The sequence below is a fragment of the Leptodactylus fuscus genome, chromosome 9 (genome assembly GCF_031893055.1).
Source record: "Leptodactylus fuscus isolate aLepFus1 chromosome 9, aLepFus1.hap2, whole genome shotgun sequence".
NCBI lineage: Eukaryota > Metazoa > Chordata > Amphibia > Anura > Leptodactylidae > Leptodactylus > Leptodactylus fuscus.
The window spans coordinates 90,252,030-90,271,187 of NC_134273.1; the positions used below are offsets into that span (position 1 = coordinate 90,252,030).

At 50.7% G+C, this 19,158-nt stretch overlaps 1 protein-coding gene and 1 pseudogene across 6 annotated transcripts in view; both read right to left on the reverse strand.

Moving 5' to 3' along the window:
- Positions 1 to 19,158, reverse strand: part of CACNA2D2 (calcium voltage-gated channel auxiliary subunit alpha2delta 2) — a 147,241-nt gene that overhangs the window by 3,399 nt on the left and 124,684 nt on the right. Inside the window, exons 17-37 of one of the 6 annotated variants that reach the window (XM_075287570.1) lie at positions 17,857 to 17,940; positions 17,658 to 17,732; positions 17,465 to 17,536; positions 17,207 to 17,278; positions 17,063 to 17,124; positions 12,623 to 12,699; positions 10,343 to 10,363; positions 3,444 to 3,504; positions 3,119 to 3,216; positions 2,948 to 3,038; positions 2,627 to 2,689; positions 2,315 to 2,418; positions 2,028 to 2,126; positions 1,772 to 1,866; positions 1,617 to 1,664; positions 1,447 to 1,518; positions 1,073 to 1,225; positions 863 to 915; positions 722 to 777; positions 305 to 428; positions 121 to 230 (exon numbers count right to left, since the gene is read on the reverse strand). In XM_075287570.1, the coding sequence (XP_075143671.1) occupies positions 121 to 230; positions 305 to 428; positions 722 to 777; positions 863 to 915; positions 1,073 to 1,225; positions 1,447 to 1,518; positions 1,617 to 1,664; positions 1,772 to 1,866; positions 2,028 to 2,126; positions 2,315 to 2,418; positions 2,627 to 2,689; positions 2,948 to 3,038; positions 3,119 to 3,216; positions 3,444 to 3,504; positions 10,343 to 10,363; positions 12,623 to 12,699; positions 17,063 to 17,124; positions 17,207 to 17,278; positions 17,465 to 17,536; positions 17,658 to 17,732; positions 17,857 to 17,940 (1,690 nt within the window). Of the gene's footprint in view, positions 1 to 120; positions 231 to 304; positions 429 to 721; positions 778 to 862; positions 916 to 1,072; positions 1,226 to 1,446; positions 1,519 to 1,616; positions 1,668 to 1,771; positions 1,867 to 2,027; positions 2,127 to 2,314; positions 2,419 to 2,626; positions 2,690 to 2,947; positions 3,039 to 3,118; positions 3,217 to 3,443; positions 3,505 to 10,342; positions 10,364 to 12,601; positions 12,700 to 17,062; positions 17,125 to 17,206; positions 17,279 to 17,464; positions 17,537 to 17,657; positions 17,733 to 17,856; positions 17,941 to 19,158 lie in introns of all 6 variants that reach the window. The other 5 variants (XM_075287568.1, XM_075287574.1, XM_075287573.1 and 2 more) reach the window with 5 other exon arrangements.
- LOC142218438 (uncharacterized) lies at positions 12,723 to 14,105 on the reverse strand (annotated as a pseudogene).

The window sequence follows — 19,158 nt, forward strand, 5'->3', positions numbered from 1 at the left end:
GTGCAGCTATACATCTCACTAGACGTCTCGGCGGCTCGCTGTACCCGCTGGCATCCAGGACTGCACTGATACACTGTCACAAGCCCTCAGCTATGGGGCGCCCTGACCCTACAAGGATACAGCGCGTCTCCGCCTGGTCCAGCTTCATGGAGTCGCACTGACTGCAGATCATCGTCTCGGCCACCACGAAGAGCAGATTTGTGTTTGAGAGTCTCTGAGCGTGGAAAACTCTGCAAAGGAAACAGCCACAAAGGTTAATAAGCCCCAAATAAGCCCGTCTGCCCCTCCCCCGCCCCCCACTGACCGGGAGCAGGGGCCACAATCAATGACGGCGGAGTAGGTGGCGTTGGTGCTGCTGAAGTAATACTGCGTCTGCTTCATGATACAGCTGGCCTCCCGCGGCTCCAGGTTCTCTGCCATGATGTCCTCTGTGGAGAAACAGGACAGAAGGGGCGGAGTCAGTGCGGCAGATACCAGACAAGATGGCCGCTACCTTACCGCACCACGACAAGACGCTGGTGAACAGTCAGATTTACAGTCTTCATTATTTTCACTTATTGTTCAGTTTTACATTTCTGTCCTCCCATTACTGCGGGGAAACCGTCAGCAAGCAGGCACCACAACCTGCAGGTCATCCTGAGCAATCACAAGCGTCATGGCCCCCAGCGTGCTGACTGTTTCCCGGGAGCAGTGGCCATCCTACCTCCTCTGGGAGTCTTACCGGCGTGCATCCAGCTGGTGTACATCAGACTGACAAAGAGGTGCTGCAGCAAGGACCTGCGGGGAGAGGCCGCACATTGACAAGGAGGCGGAGACAGGGACAGCAGCAGGAGAAGGCCGTGGCGCCCACCATTATACTCACCAGGCGGCCGCCGAGGACAACCAGGCCAGGTTCAGCACATCAGCAATTGTCGGCTGGAGGAGAAGACAATATAGACAGGTTTGTAGGCTCCAGTCACACCCAGAGCTGCAGAGAGAGGTCACAGGAACGAGGCAGCTCTGGAGGTGACTGGAGTATGGCATACAAGAGTACATGGGGGGATGGGACGCTCTTGTGGCCCCTATAACTTACCACAAAGATACCTCGGGGGGCCGCGCCCTTGTTGCTCTCGGTTTTGGGGGCGCACAATGACTGGTAATCGTAAGACTCCTTCCTGGTGAAGAACGAGCTGTTGTACAGGGCGGACATCAGGTTGGGGTCCACCTCGCTGAAAAACTTCCCGACCTACGATACACACAAAGGGTTAATGAGGGGGGGGAGGATAAAGACTGTAGTGGGACTGCGACTCCGCGCCTCACGCTGCGACCCCCTCTGTGGTAACAGAGACCCAATGGCTGACAGCAGGGAGCTGGAGATCCCCATCAGTCCTGTGTGTACAGCCGCCATATCTAATATACGGAGAATTACCCCGGACCGGGCCTCCGGAGCTGCGCTCCCCACCTCACCTGAGACCAGTGGTCCTGCTGGTTGGACATGACAAGGAATCCGCCATCATCAATGAGGACACAGAGTAAATCCTGTAGAAGAGACGGCAGGTCACGACCAGAGAAGAGCGGTGCTCGGGGTCACCCTGATAAATAGTGGGGTGCAGGGGGAAAGGTCAGGGGTCACTCACCTCACTATTGATGTCGCAGTCCATCTCGCAGCTGCTGGACGGACTACACTGCTGAGGAGAAGAGAAGACGAGTCAGTATTTGCACTCAAAGCCCCTGAGGACAACGTGTGGTGGTCCAGGACGGCCCAGGATCTGCGGGGGTGGAGGTCGCTCACCTTGCGAGGGCCTTGAGGGTTCGATTCTGAATGGTTGCTGGCCAGAACTTTGAACTTTTCTACCCAAGCCTCAAGATCCAACTTTACTCCGACAACTGGAGGAAAATATGGAAGAATGAAGAGGAAAATCTCGTGAGGGGTCGGAACATGGAGGCGAAATCTAAAGGCCGAGTGACCCAGATCATAATGTCCCAAATGTACGGTCTGATCTCCTACAGGTCACACAGAACGCCCCCCGCCCGGCCCCTCAAATCACCTGCAGGCTTAAGTCTCCTGCCCTCAATCTCCAGGTCCACGGCCGTGCTCACCAGAATCCCCACCGTGTTATTCTCCAGGTCGGACGGGCGGTAACCAGCTGACGAGAGACAACAGCAGATCATCAGACCCATCAACCATCCTCACATGGTCCCTCCTGGTCTCCGGTGTTCCTCTAAGTCCTCACCTTCCACACTGCTCACACTCACCTCCCCTAGTCCTTACACACTCACCTCCTCTTCCTCACACTCATTGTCTTCTTCATCTACATTCACCACCATCACTTACATTCTCTATAAGGTGCTCGAAATATATAGCCCTTGTTGTCAAGACTTCTTCTGTAAAACGTGGAGTTATGAGGTTCCATGTCCTCCATCCAGTCGTCTGCGGCTCTGGAGATTTAGAGAAGACATGAGAGACCGAGCAAAGAAGATGGGAAAGACAACAGAGAAGATGGAGAGAAGGGGAATAGACGCGGAGGAGACGCTGTGACCGGGGCAGACGACATTCCTGCTCTCGGACTCTCCAAGAAGGAGTTTGATCTTCTGCAGGTTTAGAGATGGTGACACTTGCAGAAATCTCCCTGTTGGAGTCACTGACCTGTTGGGGAACACTCGGGTTATTCCTCCATCCGTAGCCGCAAACACAGCGAGGAGCCCGTACCTGGGAGGAGGAGGAGGAGGAGGTAAATGAAGAGCACGTGAAGGTCCTGGGGGGGGAGGGGGCACCTGCACAGTCACCAGTGTCATCTCTGTACCAGCCATAGCTGTGACCATCTGTGATGAGACAGCCGGTGACCGCACACGTAGACTGGGGAGGGGGAGGGGGGTATTGTTCTGGCACATCCGGGGCCCAGTTTTGGTTCTCCAGATGAGGTTTGCCCTGACCAGGGGAATCTGTCACGTTGCCCGTCGTTCTTACGTGAGCAGGTCCTTATTCTTCCAGACACGATCGGCCAGATCCCGTGTGATGCCGGTGTCCAGGATCAGGTTATGCAGGAGGATGCTGTCACCTGCAGCAGAGGACAACAGTGTCATCTCCAGCATCATCCTCAGCCTCCACCATCATCATCCTCGTCTCTTCTGTACTCACACTGCTTGGAGTCCGGCGTCACTTTCTCCATAAGTGAAATGAAGTTCAGCAAGAACTCGGTGTTGTTTTCGGACTGCTCGAGGTCCTGGCAGTACTGCCTGCGAGCAACAGAGGAGACAAGAAGATCAGGCGAGAGGAGCCAAGACACACAGAAGACATCTTGGCCATGGCTGAATAAGGTTCTCGCCCAATGAGGGGTTAAATACAGCTAGCCCCACCCCCGCCATTGGCGGAGCAGGACTCTCTCAGCTTCTAAGGATTCAGGGGGCGACTCGGAGGGAGAAAGGAGGACATGAGGGCCCGGCCAGATTCACCATGATGTTACCTTGGAGCCAAGAACACTCGACCTTCAGACTCAAAGGTGTTCGGCATCAAAGACTCAAAATCTGTAACAGAGAAAAAGAATTATCCAGCAAGTGAGAGGCGAGCGGGGGTCGCACCGTGTGGGGGGGCTGCTCCTAACATGGCGGCATGTGGGGGACCCTGACTGTGTGGGGCACCAGGATCGGCTCTGCATGGATGTATGGGAGGAGCGGGATCCGGCCACAACCTTCAGCTGAAACAATGGAGGTCAATGAAGTGGAGAGAAGGAGGAAGGCTCGTCCGTCAGTAACACAGGCTGGCAACCTGGGGCTCTCCGGCTCCCTCTGGCAAGGCATGCTGGGACTTGTGGTGCCACAGCTGGAGAGTCCCAGAGTGCTGCGGCGAGGATGATGGTGTGTGGGGGATGGAGTAAGACTCCGTAGCTCTGAAGAACCCCTAAACCTGGAGTGTAACGTATGAGGGAGAGGCGTCACTTAAAGCTGTGACAGGCCCCTGGGCTATTCCATGTGCTTTGGGGGCTCCTTTGGCACTAGGATCTGTGTATTACTAGACCTGCACCCCTATAAAATGGGAAAGTGGCAGCGACCCCGTAATAATGGGGTCCATTCACCCAGTGATATCTATAAGCCTTAGACTGCGCCACCTGGTGACCATTAGTGGAACTACAGACACGTCCAAGGAAATTGTGACCTAACCCGAGGCCATCACTAATACTAATAACCTAGTGCACAGGGTGGCGGCATCTATAGCCCTGGCCACTGCTCCTGACTCTATGGGGTGGACAAAGTCCTGGGTCAAATTATAGTGTCAGCAGCGAGACCTCTCCAACCGACCCACACGTCTTCTAGTGACCTCAGGAGGGCTGGCACCAATCTGTCCTGGTGGTAAAGTAGCCTGGTAGCCAGGGTGGAGCAAACCTCAGCCCATGGACAGGGTCAGGTGCAAATGGGGGGGGGGGGGGGATCTACTAGGCAAGGCCCCTCTTTCCAAGAGCCCCAGAGCAGCTGCATGGTCTGCAACCCGTGTGGTCGCATCATCATCTAGGAGGAGGGACTGCTCAAATAAGAGAAATGATGAGGCCTCGTATAAGTCACCCGCAGGACAGCGACATACGGTATATTCACTAATGTGTGGGGACCTCTCTAAATAGAGTATAGCACCCCCTAGAGACCTAACGCTTGTATAGGAAACAGAGATGGGCCTCAGGTTACATAGAATAAAGTCACTGTGCACATACATTACATTACTTATCCTGTATTATACTCCAGAGCTGCGCTCACTATTCTGCTGGTACAGTCACTGTGTACATACATTACATTACTTATCCTGTATTATACTGCAGAGCTGCGCTCACTATTCTGCTGGTACAGTCACTGTGTATATACATTACATTACTTATCCTGTATTATACTCCAGAGCTGCGCTCACTATTCTGCTGGTACAGTCACTGTGTACATACATTACATTACTTATCCTGTATTATACTCCAGAGCTGCGCTCACTATTCTGCTGGTACAGTCACTGTGTACATACATTACATTACTTATCCTGTATTATACTCCAGAGCTGCGCTCACTATTCTGCTGGTACAGTCACTGTGTACATACATTACATTACTTATCCTGTATTATACCCCAGAGCTGCGCTCACTGTTCTGCTGGTACAGTCACTATGTACATACATTACTGATCCTGTATTATACTCCAGAGCTGCGCTCACTATTCTGCTGGTGCAGTCAGTGTGTACATACATTACATTACTTATCCTGTATTATACCCCAGAGCTGCGCTCACTATTCTGCTGGTACAGTCACTGTGTACATACATTACATTACTTATCCTGTATTATACTCCAGAGCTGCGCTCACTATTCTGCTGGTACAGTCACTGTGTACATACATTACATTACTTATCCTGTATTATACTCCAGAGCTGCGCTCACTATTCTGCTGGTGCAGTCACTGTGTACATACATTACATTACTGATCCTGTATTATACTCCAGCGCTGTGCTCACTATTCTGCTGGTGCAGTCACTGTGTACATACAATACTTATCCTGTATTATACTCCAGAGCTGCGCTCACTATTCTGCTGGTGCAGTCACTGTGTACATACATTACATTACTTATCCTGTATTATACTCCAGAGCTGCGCTCACTATTCTGCTGGTGCAGTCACTGTGTACATACATTACATTACTTATCCTGTATAATACTCCAGAGCTGTGCTCACTATTCTGCAGGTACAGTCACTGTGTACATACATTACATTACTTATCCTGTATTATACTCCAGAGCTGCGCTCACTATTCTGCTGGTGCAGTCACTGTGTACATACATTACATTACTTATCCTGTATAATACTCCAGAGCTGCGCTCACTATTCTGCTGGTACAGTCACTGTGTACATACATTACTTATCCTGTATTATACTCCAGAGCTGCGCTCACTATTCTGCTGGTACAGTCACTGTGTACATACATTACATTACTTATCCTGTATTATTCCCCAGAGCTGCGCTCACTATTCTGCTGGTACAGTCACTGTGTACATACATTACTTATCCTGTATTATACTCCAGAGCTGTGTTCACTATTCTGCTGGTACAGTCACTGTGTACATACATTACATTACTTATCCTGTATTATACTCCAGAGCTGCGCTCACTATTCTGCTGGTACAGTCACTGTGTACATACATTACATTACTTATCCTGTATTATACCCCAGAGCTGCGCTCACTATTCTGCTGGTACAGTCACTGTGTACATACATTACATTACTTATCCTGTATTATACTCCAGAGCTGCGCTCACTATTCTGCTGGTGCAGTCACTGTGTACATACATTACATTACTTATCCTGTATTATACTCCAGAGCTGCGCTCACTATTCTGCTGGTACAGTCACTGTGTACATACATTACATTACTTATCCTGTATTATACTCCAGAGCTGTGCTCACTATTCTGCAGGTACAGTCACTGTGTACATACATTACATTACTTATCCTGTATTATACCCCAGAGCTGCGCTCACTATTCTGCTGGTGCAGTCACTGTGTACATACATTACATTACTTATCCTGTATTATACTCCAGAGCTGCGCTCACTATTCTGCTGGTACAGTCACTGTGTACATACATTACATTACTTATCCTGTATTATACTCCAGAGCTGTGCTCACTATTCTGCAGGTACAGTCACTGTGTACATACATTACATTACTTATCCTGTATTATACCCCAGAGCTGCGCTCACTATTCTGCTGGTGCAGTCACTGTGTACATACATTACATTACTTATCCTGTATTATACTCCAGAGCTGCGCTCACTATTCTGCAGGTACAGTCACTGTGTACATACATTACATTACTTATCCTGTATTATACCCCAGAGCTGCGCTCACTATTCGGCCGGTACAGTCACTGTGTACATACATTACATTACTTATCCTGTATTATACCCCAGAGCTGCGCTCACTATTCTGCCGGTGCAGTCACTGTGTACATACATTACATTACTTATCCTGTATTATACTCCAGAGCTGCGCTCACTATTCTGCTGGTACAGTCACTGTGTACATACATTACATTACTTATCCTGTATTATACTCCAGAGCTGCGCTCACTATTCTGCTGGTACAGTCACTGTGTACATACATTACATTACTTATCCTGTATTATACTCCAGAGCTGCGCTCACTATTCTGCTGGTACAGTCACTGTGTACATACATTACATTACTTATCCTGTATTATACTCCAGAGCTGCGCTCACTATTCTGCTGGTGCAGTCACTGTGTACATACATTACATTACTTATCCTGTATTATACTGCAGAGCTGCGCTCACTATTCTGCTGGTACAGTCACTGTGTACATACATTACATTACTTATCCTGTATTATACTCCAGCGCTGCGCTCACTATTCTGCCGGTGCAGTCACTGTGTACATACATTACATTACTTATCCTGTATTATACCCCAGAGCTGCGCTCACTATTCTGCCGGTGCAGTCACTGTGTACATACATTACATTACTTATCCTGTATTATACTCCAGAGCTGCGCTCACTATTCTGCTGGTACAGTCACTGTGTACATACATTACATTACTTATCCTGTATTATACTCCAGAGCTGCGCTCACTATTCTGCAGGTACAGTCACTGTGTACATACATTACATTACTTATCCTGTATTATACCCCAGAGCTGCGCTCACTATTCTGCTGGTGCAGTCACTGTGTACATACATTACATTACTTATCCTGTATTATACTCCAGAGCTGCGCTCACTATTCTGCAGGTACAGTCACTGTGTACATACATTACATTACTTATCCTGTATTATACCCCAGAGCTGCGCTCACTATTCGGCCGGTACAGTCACTGTGTACATACATTACATTACTTATCCTGTATTATACCCCAGAGCTGCGCTCACTATTCTGCCGGTGCAGTCACTGTGTACATACATTACATTACTTATCCTGTATTATACTCCAGAGCTGCGCTCACTATTCTGCTGGTACAGTCACTGTGTACATACATTACATTACTTATCCTGTATTATACTCCAGAGCTGCGCTCACTATTCTGCTGGTACAGTCACTGTGTACATACATTACATTACTTATCCTGTATTATACTCCAGAGCTGCGCTCACTATTCTGCTGGTACAGTCACTGTGTACATACATTACATTACTTATCCTGTATTATACTCCAGAGCTGCGCTCACTATTCTGCTGGTGCAGTCACTGTGTACATACATTACATTACTTATCCTGTATTATACTGCAGAGCTGCGCTCACTATTCTGCTGGTACAGTCACTGTGTACATACATTACATTACTTATCCTGTATTATACTCCAGCGCTGCGCTCACTATTCTGCCGGTGCAGTCACTGTGTACATACATTACATTACTTATCCTGTATTATACTCCAGAGCTGCGCTCACTATTCTGCTGGTGCAGTCACTGTGTACATACATTACATTACTTATCCTGTATTATACTCCAGAGCTACGCTCACTATTCTGCTGGTACAGTCACTGTGTACATACATTACATTACTTATCCTGTATTATACTCCAGCGCTGCGCTCACTATTCTGCTGGTACAGTCACTGTGTACATACATTACATTACTTATCCTGTATTATACTCCAGAGCTACGCTCACTATTCTGCTGGTGCAGTCACTGTGTACATACATTACATTACTTATCCTGTATTATACTCCAGAGCTGCGCTCACTATTCTGCTGGTGCAGTCACTGTGTACATACATTACATTACTTATCCTGTATTATACTCCAGAGCTGCGCTCACTATTCTGCTGGTACAGTCACTGTGTACATACATTACATTACTTATCCTGTATTATACTCCAGAGCTGCGCTCACTATTCTGCTGTGTATACAGTGACTTTGCTGGGGGTTGTCGCAATTTGGGCTGGTGACTACTTACCTCCAGACTGTGGTGCTTGGCTCTCGGCAGTGTGCTGTATATTCGCTGTGTACTCGGGGGTGTATATACAGGGGTGACCTGTGACTAGGCCGCTAGCTGGCCGCTTCCCTTGGATCAGTCAGTGGCCATTACACATGCATGGTATTTGGGTACTAAGGACAGCTGGACCATTCAGGGGGCACCTACAAGCCACACTGAGATACCCAGCACGTCAGTCCAAGCATACGGCCACCCAGACCGGGGGCACAGTGCATTGTGGGGGCCCGGGGTGGCACAGCACATGGTGGGTCCTGCCCTTGGGACTGGTCCAGATCGGATACGAGGAGTTTATATTCAATGCGTTTTTTTGAGTATTTTGTGGATTTGTTTTCGATATGAAAGTGCCAGAAATTCACCACCCACAATGCACTGGGGTGCGCCACGGTGGGGTGGCCGGAGACACGCAACTGATTGGACTGTTACCTTCTAATAGAGGGGGGAGGGCAAGCGATGAGGGGGGCGGAGTAAGAACACTACCATTGTTTCATCAGCATTGCCAATACAGGATCACCGGGGATCGGCAGAAGCTGCCGGGGGCCGTGCTGGTCAGGACAAGCTCTACCTCTGCAAAGTCACCAATGAATGAAGACCCCCAGCCCCCCCAAATCCAATCATCCCTGGCTCAGACTACACATCGCTCAGCACGGCCCCCTCCCAGCTTGTGCTGAAAAAAAGAAGGTGGAAGGAGTGAGAGGAAGGGGAGGCGGGTGTGGACGGGTGTTACCAAAACTAATACCCATTCATGAGAACTAGATGAAGGCCACAACTTCATCACAAGTGGCCGTACAAGGAGGGGCAGCAAGGCAAATGAGGGGGAAGGGGGGGTGGACGGAGACACGGGGGGAGGGGGCTGCGGAACGACTAAAGGAGCTGGGGGGGGGGGTAACAAGGAGACAGGAGGGCGACAGACAAGAGGGCGATGGGGGAACAAGAAAAGAGAAGGGTCAGAGACGTCTGGAGAGAGAGAGGGGAGGTCGGAGGAGGGATTGACCATTACTTGCCTGATTTAACCCCTTAAGCACCAGAACACCATTGGGCCTAGAACCTGCGGCCGTCATGTGCACACGCTGTCTCTGTATATATATATACTGCCATGAATGTATATACATATATACACGGTGCCACATGAGGCTCAGCAGCACAGAGGGGATCAGAGAAGGCAGTAATATAAGGAGGACGGATGGAGGGGGGAGATGGACGAGGGTCCCACTTCATCCCATGTGGTGGAGGAGATGACACCGGGTAGTGACAGGAGGATACAGACAGGAGGAGGAGTGACGGGGTCTGTGAGGGGGGAGTAGGCATTACGGGCAGGGTGACGGGCAGGCAGGCGGGTGGGTGGGAGGTGGGTTGTGGGGGGGGGCAGGAAGATCTATTGCTGGAATATACTTGCCCTTAGTTTTCTTGTTTGGATCTGTGAAAATCCACCAGAGAGGCAGAAAAACAACACAAAGAAAAAGAACACAAAAGAAAAAGAAGGAGGAACGGGTGGAAAGGAGGAGGCATTACAAACAATATTTTATTCAAGAGCCCATTGAATAAAAATATTGTATCTCATAAATTACTGAAACCAAAAGAGAAAAGAAACCGCGCAAGAAAACACCATGAGACGGAAGCAGCAAACCAGAGATGGAGAGAACCCAGAAAGAAGAGGAAGGAAGAAGAGAAAGAAGAAGAGGAAGGAAGAAGAGGAAGGAAGAGGAAGAAGAGGAAGGAAGAGGAAGAGGAAGGAAGAGGAAGGAAGAAGAGGAAGGAGAAGAAAGAGGAAGAAGAAAGAGGAAGGAGAAGAAAGAGGAAGAGGAAAGAGAAGAAAGAGGAAGGAGAAGAAAGAGGAAGAGGAAAGAGAAGAGAGAGGAAGAAGAAAGAGGAAGGAGAAGAAAGAGGAAGAGGAAAGAGAAGAGAGAGGAAGAGGAAGGAAGAATGGAAAGAGGAAGGAAGAGGAAGGAAGAGGAAGAAGAAAGAAGAGGAAGGAAGAATGGAAAGAGGAAGAGGAAGGAAGGGGAAGAAGAATGAAGAGGAAGAAGAAGAAAGAGGAAGAGGAAGGAGAAGAGAGAGGAAGAGGAAAGAATGGAAAGAAGAAGAAAGAGGAAGGAAGAATGGAAAGGTAAAGAGGTTAAGAGGAAGGAAGAGGAAAAGGAAGGAAGGGGAAGAAGAATGAAGAGGAAGAGGAAAGAATGGAAAGAGGAAGAAGAAGAAAGATAGAACAAAGATGAAGAAAAAGGAAGAAGAAGGAGGAATGGAAAGAGGAAGAAGAAAAACGAAGGAAGGAAAAATAGTAAGAGCAAGAGAAAGGAAGATGGAGGAAGAGCAAAGTGGGAGAGAAAGAAGAAAGGAAGAGAAAAGAACAAAGAGGAAGAAAAAAAATTCTAACGAGAAAACACCATCAAATGTAAGCAGCAAACGAGAGAGAGAGGAAGAGGAAGAAGAAGCAGCAAAGATGAAGGAAGAGGGTGATGAAATGAGGAAGGAGACAGGAAGATATTAGATAAAGAAATACCGTATTCTATGGACTATAAGACGCCCTGGACTATAAGATGCACCGGCCTATAAGACGCCCCGGACTATAAGACGCCCCGGACCATAAGAGCGGGTTTTGTGGGGTCAGGTGTCCTTTTCAGTTCTACCATTTTGGGGACTGTCTATCGCTTAGATCTCCTTTTATTTAAATGAGAGGCAAAACTCCCTTCCCGGCATCCGCCGTTCTATTGCCGGGTCCACATTCGCACCATAAGACGCACCCTCATATTCCCCCCAGTGCGTCTTATAGTCCGAAAAATACGGTTAGAGAAGAGAAAGAAAAGAGACAGAGGATGAAAGAAGAGAAGTAGAGAAGAGAGAGGAGGATGGGAATAGAGAGACAGCCTGTGCAAGAGAGTGATAGTGACAGAGCTATAGTGCAAGAGAGTGATAGTGACAGAGCTACAGTGCAAGAGAGTGATAGTGACAGAGCTACAGTGCAAGAGAGTGATAGTGACAGAGCTACAGTGCAAGAGAGTGATAGTGACAGAGCTACAGTGCAAGAGAGTGATAGTGACAGAGCTACAGTGCAAGAGAGTGATAGTGACAGAGCTACAGTGCAAGAGAGTGATAGTGACAGAGCTACAGTGCAAGAGAGTGATAGTGACAGAGCTACAGTGCAAGAGAGTGATAGTGACAGAGCTACAGTGCAAGAGAGTGATAGTGACAGAGCTACAGTGCAAGAGAGTGATAGTGACAGAGCTACAGTGCAAGAGAGTGATAGTGACAGAGCTACAGTGCAAGAGAGTCTTGATAAGAGAGTGCAAATGTTGTTAAGAGTGCTGGCAAGAGAGGTCGTGTAAGAGAGTGCTGGAGAGAGAAAGTGTAAGAGTGCAAGAGAGTGCAAGTACATAGTGAGCGAGAGTGTAAGAGAGTGTAAGAGAGTGTAAGAGACAGCAGCATCTGATCCAGAGATTAATCTGAATGAATTAAACTGAAAACATTCATTATGATTCGGATGGACAGAGACCGTCATGCACACAACCTCCCGGGCAGCGAGTGACTGCCAGGCTCCGCATGCTGCCAACTTCTGCCCTCACCCCCAGACATATCCCCCCTCAACAATGACGAATCCGGGGGATGGCCGGGGGCAGGCGTGAGCTGGGGGACAGGAAAAGGGGACGCACAGGGAGACACAAGCAAAGGGAAAACTTACACTGAACCTGGAGGATCTGATCACTGAGGTTAGCGCGGAGGTAATAAGAGCTGTAGAGAGGCAAGACCAGACCCAGACTGCCGAAACAGGAGGCAAGAGAGAGAGAGGGGGCAGGAGGGAGGGGAGAGGGGGCAGGAGAGAGGGGGCAGGAGGGGAGGGGGCAGGAGGGAGAGGAGAAGGGGCAGGAGAGAGGGGGCAGGAGGGAGAGGAGAAGGGGCAGGAGAGAGGGGGCAGGAGGGAGGGGGAGGGCAGGGGGCAGGAGGGAGGGGAGAGGGGGCAGGAGGGAGGGGAGAGGGGGCAGGAGAGAGGAGGCAGGAGAGAGGGGAGAGGGGGCAGGAGGGAGAGGGGGCAGGAGGGAGAGGGGGCAGGAGGGAGGGGGCAGGAGGGAGAGGGGGCAGGAGGGAGAGGGGGCAGGAGGGAGGGGGCAGGAGAGGGGGCAGGAGAGAGGGGGAGAGGGGGCAGGAGGGGAGAGGGGGCAGGAGGGAGGGGGCAGGAGAGAGGGGGCAGGAGAGAGGGGGAGAGGGGGCAGGAGGGAGGGGGAGAGGGGGCAGGAGAGAGGGGGAGAGGGGGCAGGAGGGGGAGGGCAGGGGGCAGGAGGGAGGGGAGAGGGGGCAGGAGAGAGGGGGCAGGAGAGAGGGGGCAGGAGGGAGGGGAGAGGGGGCAGGAGGGAGAGGGGGCAGGAGGGAGAGGAGAGGGGGCAGGAGGGGAGGGGGCAGGAGGGAGAGGAGAGGGGGCAGGAGAGAGGGGGCAGGAGGGAGGGGGAGAGGGGGCAGGAGAGAGGGGGAGAGGGGGCAGGAGGGGGAGGGGGAGGGGAGAGGGGGCAGGAGGGGGAGGGGAGAGGGGGCAGGAGGGGGAGGGAAGGGGGCAGGAGGGAGGGGAGAGGGGGCATGAGAGAGGGGGCAGGAGGGAGGGGAGAGGGGGCAGGAGGGAGGGGAGAGGGGGCAGGAGGGAGAGGAGAGGGGGCAGGAGAGAGGGGAGAGGGGCAGGAGGGAGAGGAGAGGGGGCAGGAGGGGAGGGGGAGAGGGGGCAGGAGAGAGGGGAGAGGGGCAGGAGGGAGAGGGGGCAGGAGAGAGGGGAGAGGGGGCAGGAGGGAGGGGAGAGGGGGCAGGAGGGAGGGGAGAAGGGGCAGGAGAGAGAGGAGAGGGGGCAGGAGGGAGAGGAGAGGGGGCAGGAGGGAGAGGAGAGGGGGCAGGAGAGAGGGGAGAGGGGCAGGAGAGAGGGGAGAGGGGCAGGAGGCAGGGGAGAGGGGGCAGGAGGGAGGGGAGAGGGGGCAGGAGAGAGAGGAGAGGGGGCAGGAGGGAGAGGAGAGGGGGCAGGAGGGAGAGGAGAGGGGGCAGGAGGGAGAGGGGGCAGGAGGGAGGGGAGAGGGGGCAGGAGGGAGGGGAGAGGGGGCAGGAGGGAGGGGAGAAGGGGCAGGAGAGAGAGGAGAGGGGGCAGGAGGGAGAGGAGAGGGGGCAGGAGGGAGGGGGCAGGAGAGAGCGGGCCAGAGGGAGGAGAGAGTGGGCAGGAGAGAGGGGGCAGGAGAGAGGGGGCAGGAGAGAGGGGGCCAGAGGGAGGAGGAGAGTGGGCAGGAGGGGGGGAGAGGGGGCAGGAGGGGGGGGAGAGGGGGCAGGAGGGGTGGAGAAGGGGAGAGGGGGCCAGAGGGAGGAGGAGAGTGGGCAGGAGGGAGGGGGGGAGAGTGGGCAGGAGGGAGGGGGGGAGAGGGGGCAGGAGGGGGGGAGAGGGGGCAGGAGGGGGGGAGAGGGGACAGGAGTGGGGGGGAGAGGGGGCAGGGAGAGGGGGCAGGAGGGGGGGAGAAGGGGAGAGGGGGCCAGAGGGAGGAGAGAGTGGGCAGGAGGGAGGGGGGGAGAGGGGCAGGAGGGAGGGGGGGAGAGGGGGCAGGAGGGGGAAGAGAGGGGGCAGGGAATATTGGGGGACAGGAAAGTAATGGAGAGGGGGCAAACAGCAAAAAAGCCGGATAATGGGGGGAGGACAAGGAATAAGGGGAGAGGGGAAGAGAAAATGTTACTAGCGGTTCAGAGCTCAGCAGCGCACACTACACCTCACTGCACACACTGCACTCCACTACATCCGTAAGAGGACGCTCCCCTGAACTGGGAACATTAAGTGACAACCAATACAATAACCACTACAGCCATCATAGGGGTCACCCAGCTTTCCCAAACGCCTCTCATAAAGCTGAGTGACCGTCAGAGTGTATTCCAGGATGGGTTTGTTCATTATGAGAGAGAATCCCAGTCCTGGTCAGAACCTCATACAGTATTGGCCAAAAGTATCGCCCCCTGCAGTCCTGTCAGATAATCCTCGCTGTCCCCAGATAATGATTACACAGCACAGACTCTTATATAGTATATAAGTGACACAGGGTATATACAGTATAAGTATCGCCCCCTGCAGTCCTGTCAGATAATCCTCGCTGTCCCCCAGATAATGATTACACAGCACAGACTCTTATATAGTATATAAGTGACACAGGGTATATACAGTATAAGTATCGCCCCCCGCAGTCCTGTCAGATAATCCTCGCTGTCCCCCAGATAATGATTACACAGCACAGACTCTTATATAGTATATAAGTGACACAGGGTATATACAGTATAAGTATCGCCCCCCGCAGTCCTGTCAGATAATCCTCGCTGTCCCCCAGATAATGATTACACAGCACAGACTCTTTGGTAATATCTTCAGTTATTTTCTTGCAATGAAAAAACACAAAAGAGAATGAAAATAAAGTCACATCATTGATCATTTTACACAAAACTCCAAAACTGGTGCGGACAGAAGTATTGGCGCCCTCAGCCTAATACTTGGTAGCACAACCTTTAGACACAATAACTGCGCACAACCGCTTCCGCTAACCAGCAATGAGTTTCTTACAAGGCTCTGCTGGAATCTTAGACCCTTCTTCTTTGGCTCCTGCTCGCGGTCCCCCCTGAGATGTGAAGGGGGCCTTCTCCAAACTGCCACCAAGAGATCTCTCCCCCTCCCCCACAGGTGTTCTATGGCTGTTCTATTCAGGGCTGATCTCCTCTGACCAGAGAACATTCTTCCAGAACGGTTTTGGCTTTCTCAGGTAAGTTTTGGCAAACTCCAGCCTGGCTTCTGTCTGTGGGTAAGAAGTGGGGTCTTCCGGGGTCTCCTGCCATACAGTCCCTTCTCATTCAGACGCTGACGCTGGATAGTACGGGGTGACACTGTTGTACCCTCGGACTGCAGGGCAGCTTGGACTTGTTTGGATGTTAGTCGCGGTTCTTTATCCGCCATCCGCACAATCTTGCGGTGAAATCTCTGGTCAATGTTTCTTTTGCGTCCACATCTAGGGAGGTTAGCCACAGGGCCATGGGCTTTACACTTCTTACTGACACTGCGCACGGTAGACACAGGAACATTCAGGGCTTTGGAGATGGACTTGTAGCCTTGAGATTGCTCAGGCTTCCTCACAAGTCCTCAGACAGTTCTTTGGTCTTCTTTCTTTTCTCCATGCTCAATGTGGTCACACAAGGACACAGGACAGAGGTGGAGGAAACTTTAATCCATTTCAACTGGCTGCAAGTCTGATTTAGTTATTGCCACCACCTGTTAGGTGCCTCAGGTAAGTAACAGGTGCTGGTAATTACACAAATTACAGAAGCATCACATGATTTTTCAAACAGTGCCAATACTTTTGTCCACCCCCTTTTTTATGTTTGCTGTGGAATTAGATCCAATTTGGCTTTTTGACAATTCTTTTTGTGGTTTTCCATTGAAGACAAATTAAATGAAGAAAATACCAAAGAATTTTTTTTTTTTTTTTTTTTTTTTTTTAAATGTGGATTGTGAGCCCCACATAGAGCTCACAATGTACATTTTTCCCTATCAGTATGTCTTTTTGGAATATGGGATGGAAATCCATGCAAACACAGGGAGAACATACAAACTCCTTGCAGATGGTTTTATGCCCTTGGTGGGATTTGAACACCAGGACCCAGCGCTGCAAGGCTGCAGTGCTAACCACTGAGCCACCGTGTGGCCCCCTGAAAATACCAAAGAATTTGTGACTGCAATCATTATCTGGAAGAACACGAGGATTATCAGACAGAACTGCAGGGGGGCCTATACTTTTGGCCAACACTGTATCTGCATTGTGTTGTACCAATTAGCAGCAGAAGATGACTGCGGCGCCGCTGATCTCTGCACATCCCCCCCGAATCTTCTAGTTAATCCCCCTAGATAAAACACATATCACTAGTGATGGCCACACTGCAGCGTTCGCGCCTGTTCCTTTACTTGTCCACTAGGTGGCAGCAGCACACTGGACTTTGCAGAGCTGGTAAATCGCCAGAATGCACCGCACTCCCATAATGCACCTCTCTGCCAAACACTCTTAACACAACATTGTGATATCTGCAGCAGTGATGTGGCCCCCGGGATGTGGCCCCTGGGAGCCTGCACCCAACTCACCTGTAATTGGTGCTGTGGATTGGGCCATAGGTGTAAGTCCGCTCCACTTCATCAATGTATCTCTGAAGGAGAAGAAAAGATCAGCGTCACAGAGTAACCCCCGAATGTCCACCATTACCAGCCAGTCCCAGAGCCACATCCTACCTCATCCAGAGACTTCACCAGCGTGCGGATGAACTGGTGGCCGTCTAACCCATCGATCATTCTCCTCCGGATCTGGTGAAAGACACAGTAAAAGTGAAGATTAGCAAGTGGACTCCGGAAGCGCGCAGCGCCGGACTCAGGGAGCGCACTCCGCATAACACTGAACACCAGGAGCGCACACCGCATAACAGGAGTGCACTCTGTATAACGCCGGACGCAGGGAGCGCACACCGCCGCACACACAGAGCGCACACTAACCTCCTCCTTATTTTCATCCTCCAGCTCTGCGTCCAGGAAATCCAGGGTGACCGGCTCCTGAAAATTAATGACCTGCAAGACAAACAATGGTGCTGAGCTGAATGGTGGCCACCAAGGCCGCAGTGTGGTACAGATGATATTATACCCATGATATATACAGACAGTGAACTGCTGGGTGTGTACAGGATCTTACTTGTGGCTTCAGGTTGGGGTGGAGCAGGACATAGCCATTCAGATCAATGGCGAACATATACCCATTGGCCCCCAACTGTGGAGAGAGAGGCAGGGTCAAAACTGGAAATTGGTCACAACATCAAGACAGTGACCCAACTATGATAGCATGTACCCCCGTCATCTACCCCACCGGACCCTACAGATACCCCTTCACTTACACTGTATCGTGGCATCAATCTCTGGATATCATCCAGGGCGACATCAATGCCCATAACACCGAGGATTAGCTGATTCTGCCGACTCTGAGGGCAAGACAGGAAGAACATAAGTATTACAAACCAGTGACATCACTCTGCATGTTATGTGACATCATCTTGAGTGACATCACCTTTAGTACAATAATTCTGGAAGACATTATTTTGGGTAACAATACCCTAGATTACATCATACCAGATGACACATACATCATACTCAATGATAGAATCTGTATGTAGTGAGCTCCCCCTAGTGGTGACTGTATAATCTGTATGTAGTGAGCTCCCCCTAGTGGTGACTGTATAATCTGTATGTAGTGAGCTCCCCCTAGTGGTGACTGTATAATCTGTATGTAGTGAGCTCCTCCTAGTGGTGACTGTATAATCTGTATGTAGTGAGCTCCCCCTAGTGGTGACTGTATAATCTGTATGTAGTGAGCTCCTCCTAGTGGTGACTGTATAATCTGTATGTAGTGAGCCCCCCCTAGTGGTGACTGTATAATCTGTATGTAGTGAGCTCCCCCTAGTGGTGACTGTATAATCTGTATGTAGTGAGCTCCTCCTAGTGGTGACTGTATAATCTGTATGTAGTGAGCTCCCCCTAGTGGTGACTGTATAATCTGTATGTAGTGAGCTCCCTCTAGTGGTGACTGTATAATCTGTATGTAGTGAGCTCCCCCTAGTGGTGACTGTATAATCTGTATGTAGTGAGCTCCTCCTAGTGGTGACTGTATAATCTGTATGTAGTGAGCCCCCCCTAGTGGTGACTGTATAATCTGTATGTAGTGAGCTCCCCCTAGTGGTGACTGTATAATCTGTATGTAGTGAGCTCCTCCTAGTGGTGACTGTATAATCTGTATGTAGTGAGCTCCCCCTAGTGGTGACTGTATAATCTGTATGTAGTGAGCCCCCCCTAGTGGTGACTGTATAATCTGTATGTAGTGAGCTCCCTCTAGTGGAGACTGTATAATCTGTATGTAGTGAGCTCCTCCTAGTGGTGACTGTATAATCTGTATGTAGTGAGCTCCCCCTAGTGGTGACTGTATAATCTGTATGTAGTGAGCTCCTCCTAGTGGTGACTGTATAATCTGTATGTAGTGAGCTCCTCCTAGTGGTGACTGTATAATCTGTATGTAGTGAGCGCCCCCTAGTGGTGACTGTATAATCTGTATGTAGTTAGCTCCTCCTAGTGGTGGCTGTATAATCTGTATGTAGTGAGCTCCCTCTAGTGGTGACTGTATAATCTGTATGTAGTGAGCTCCCCCT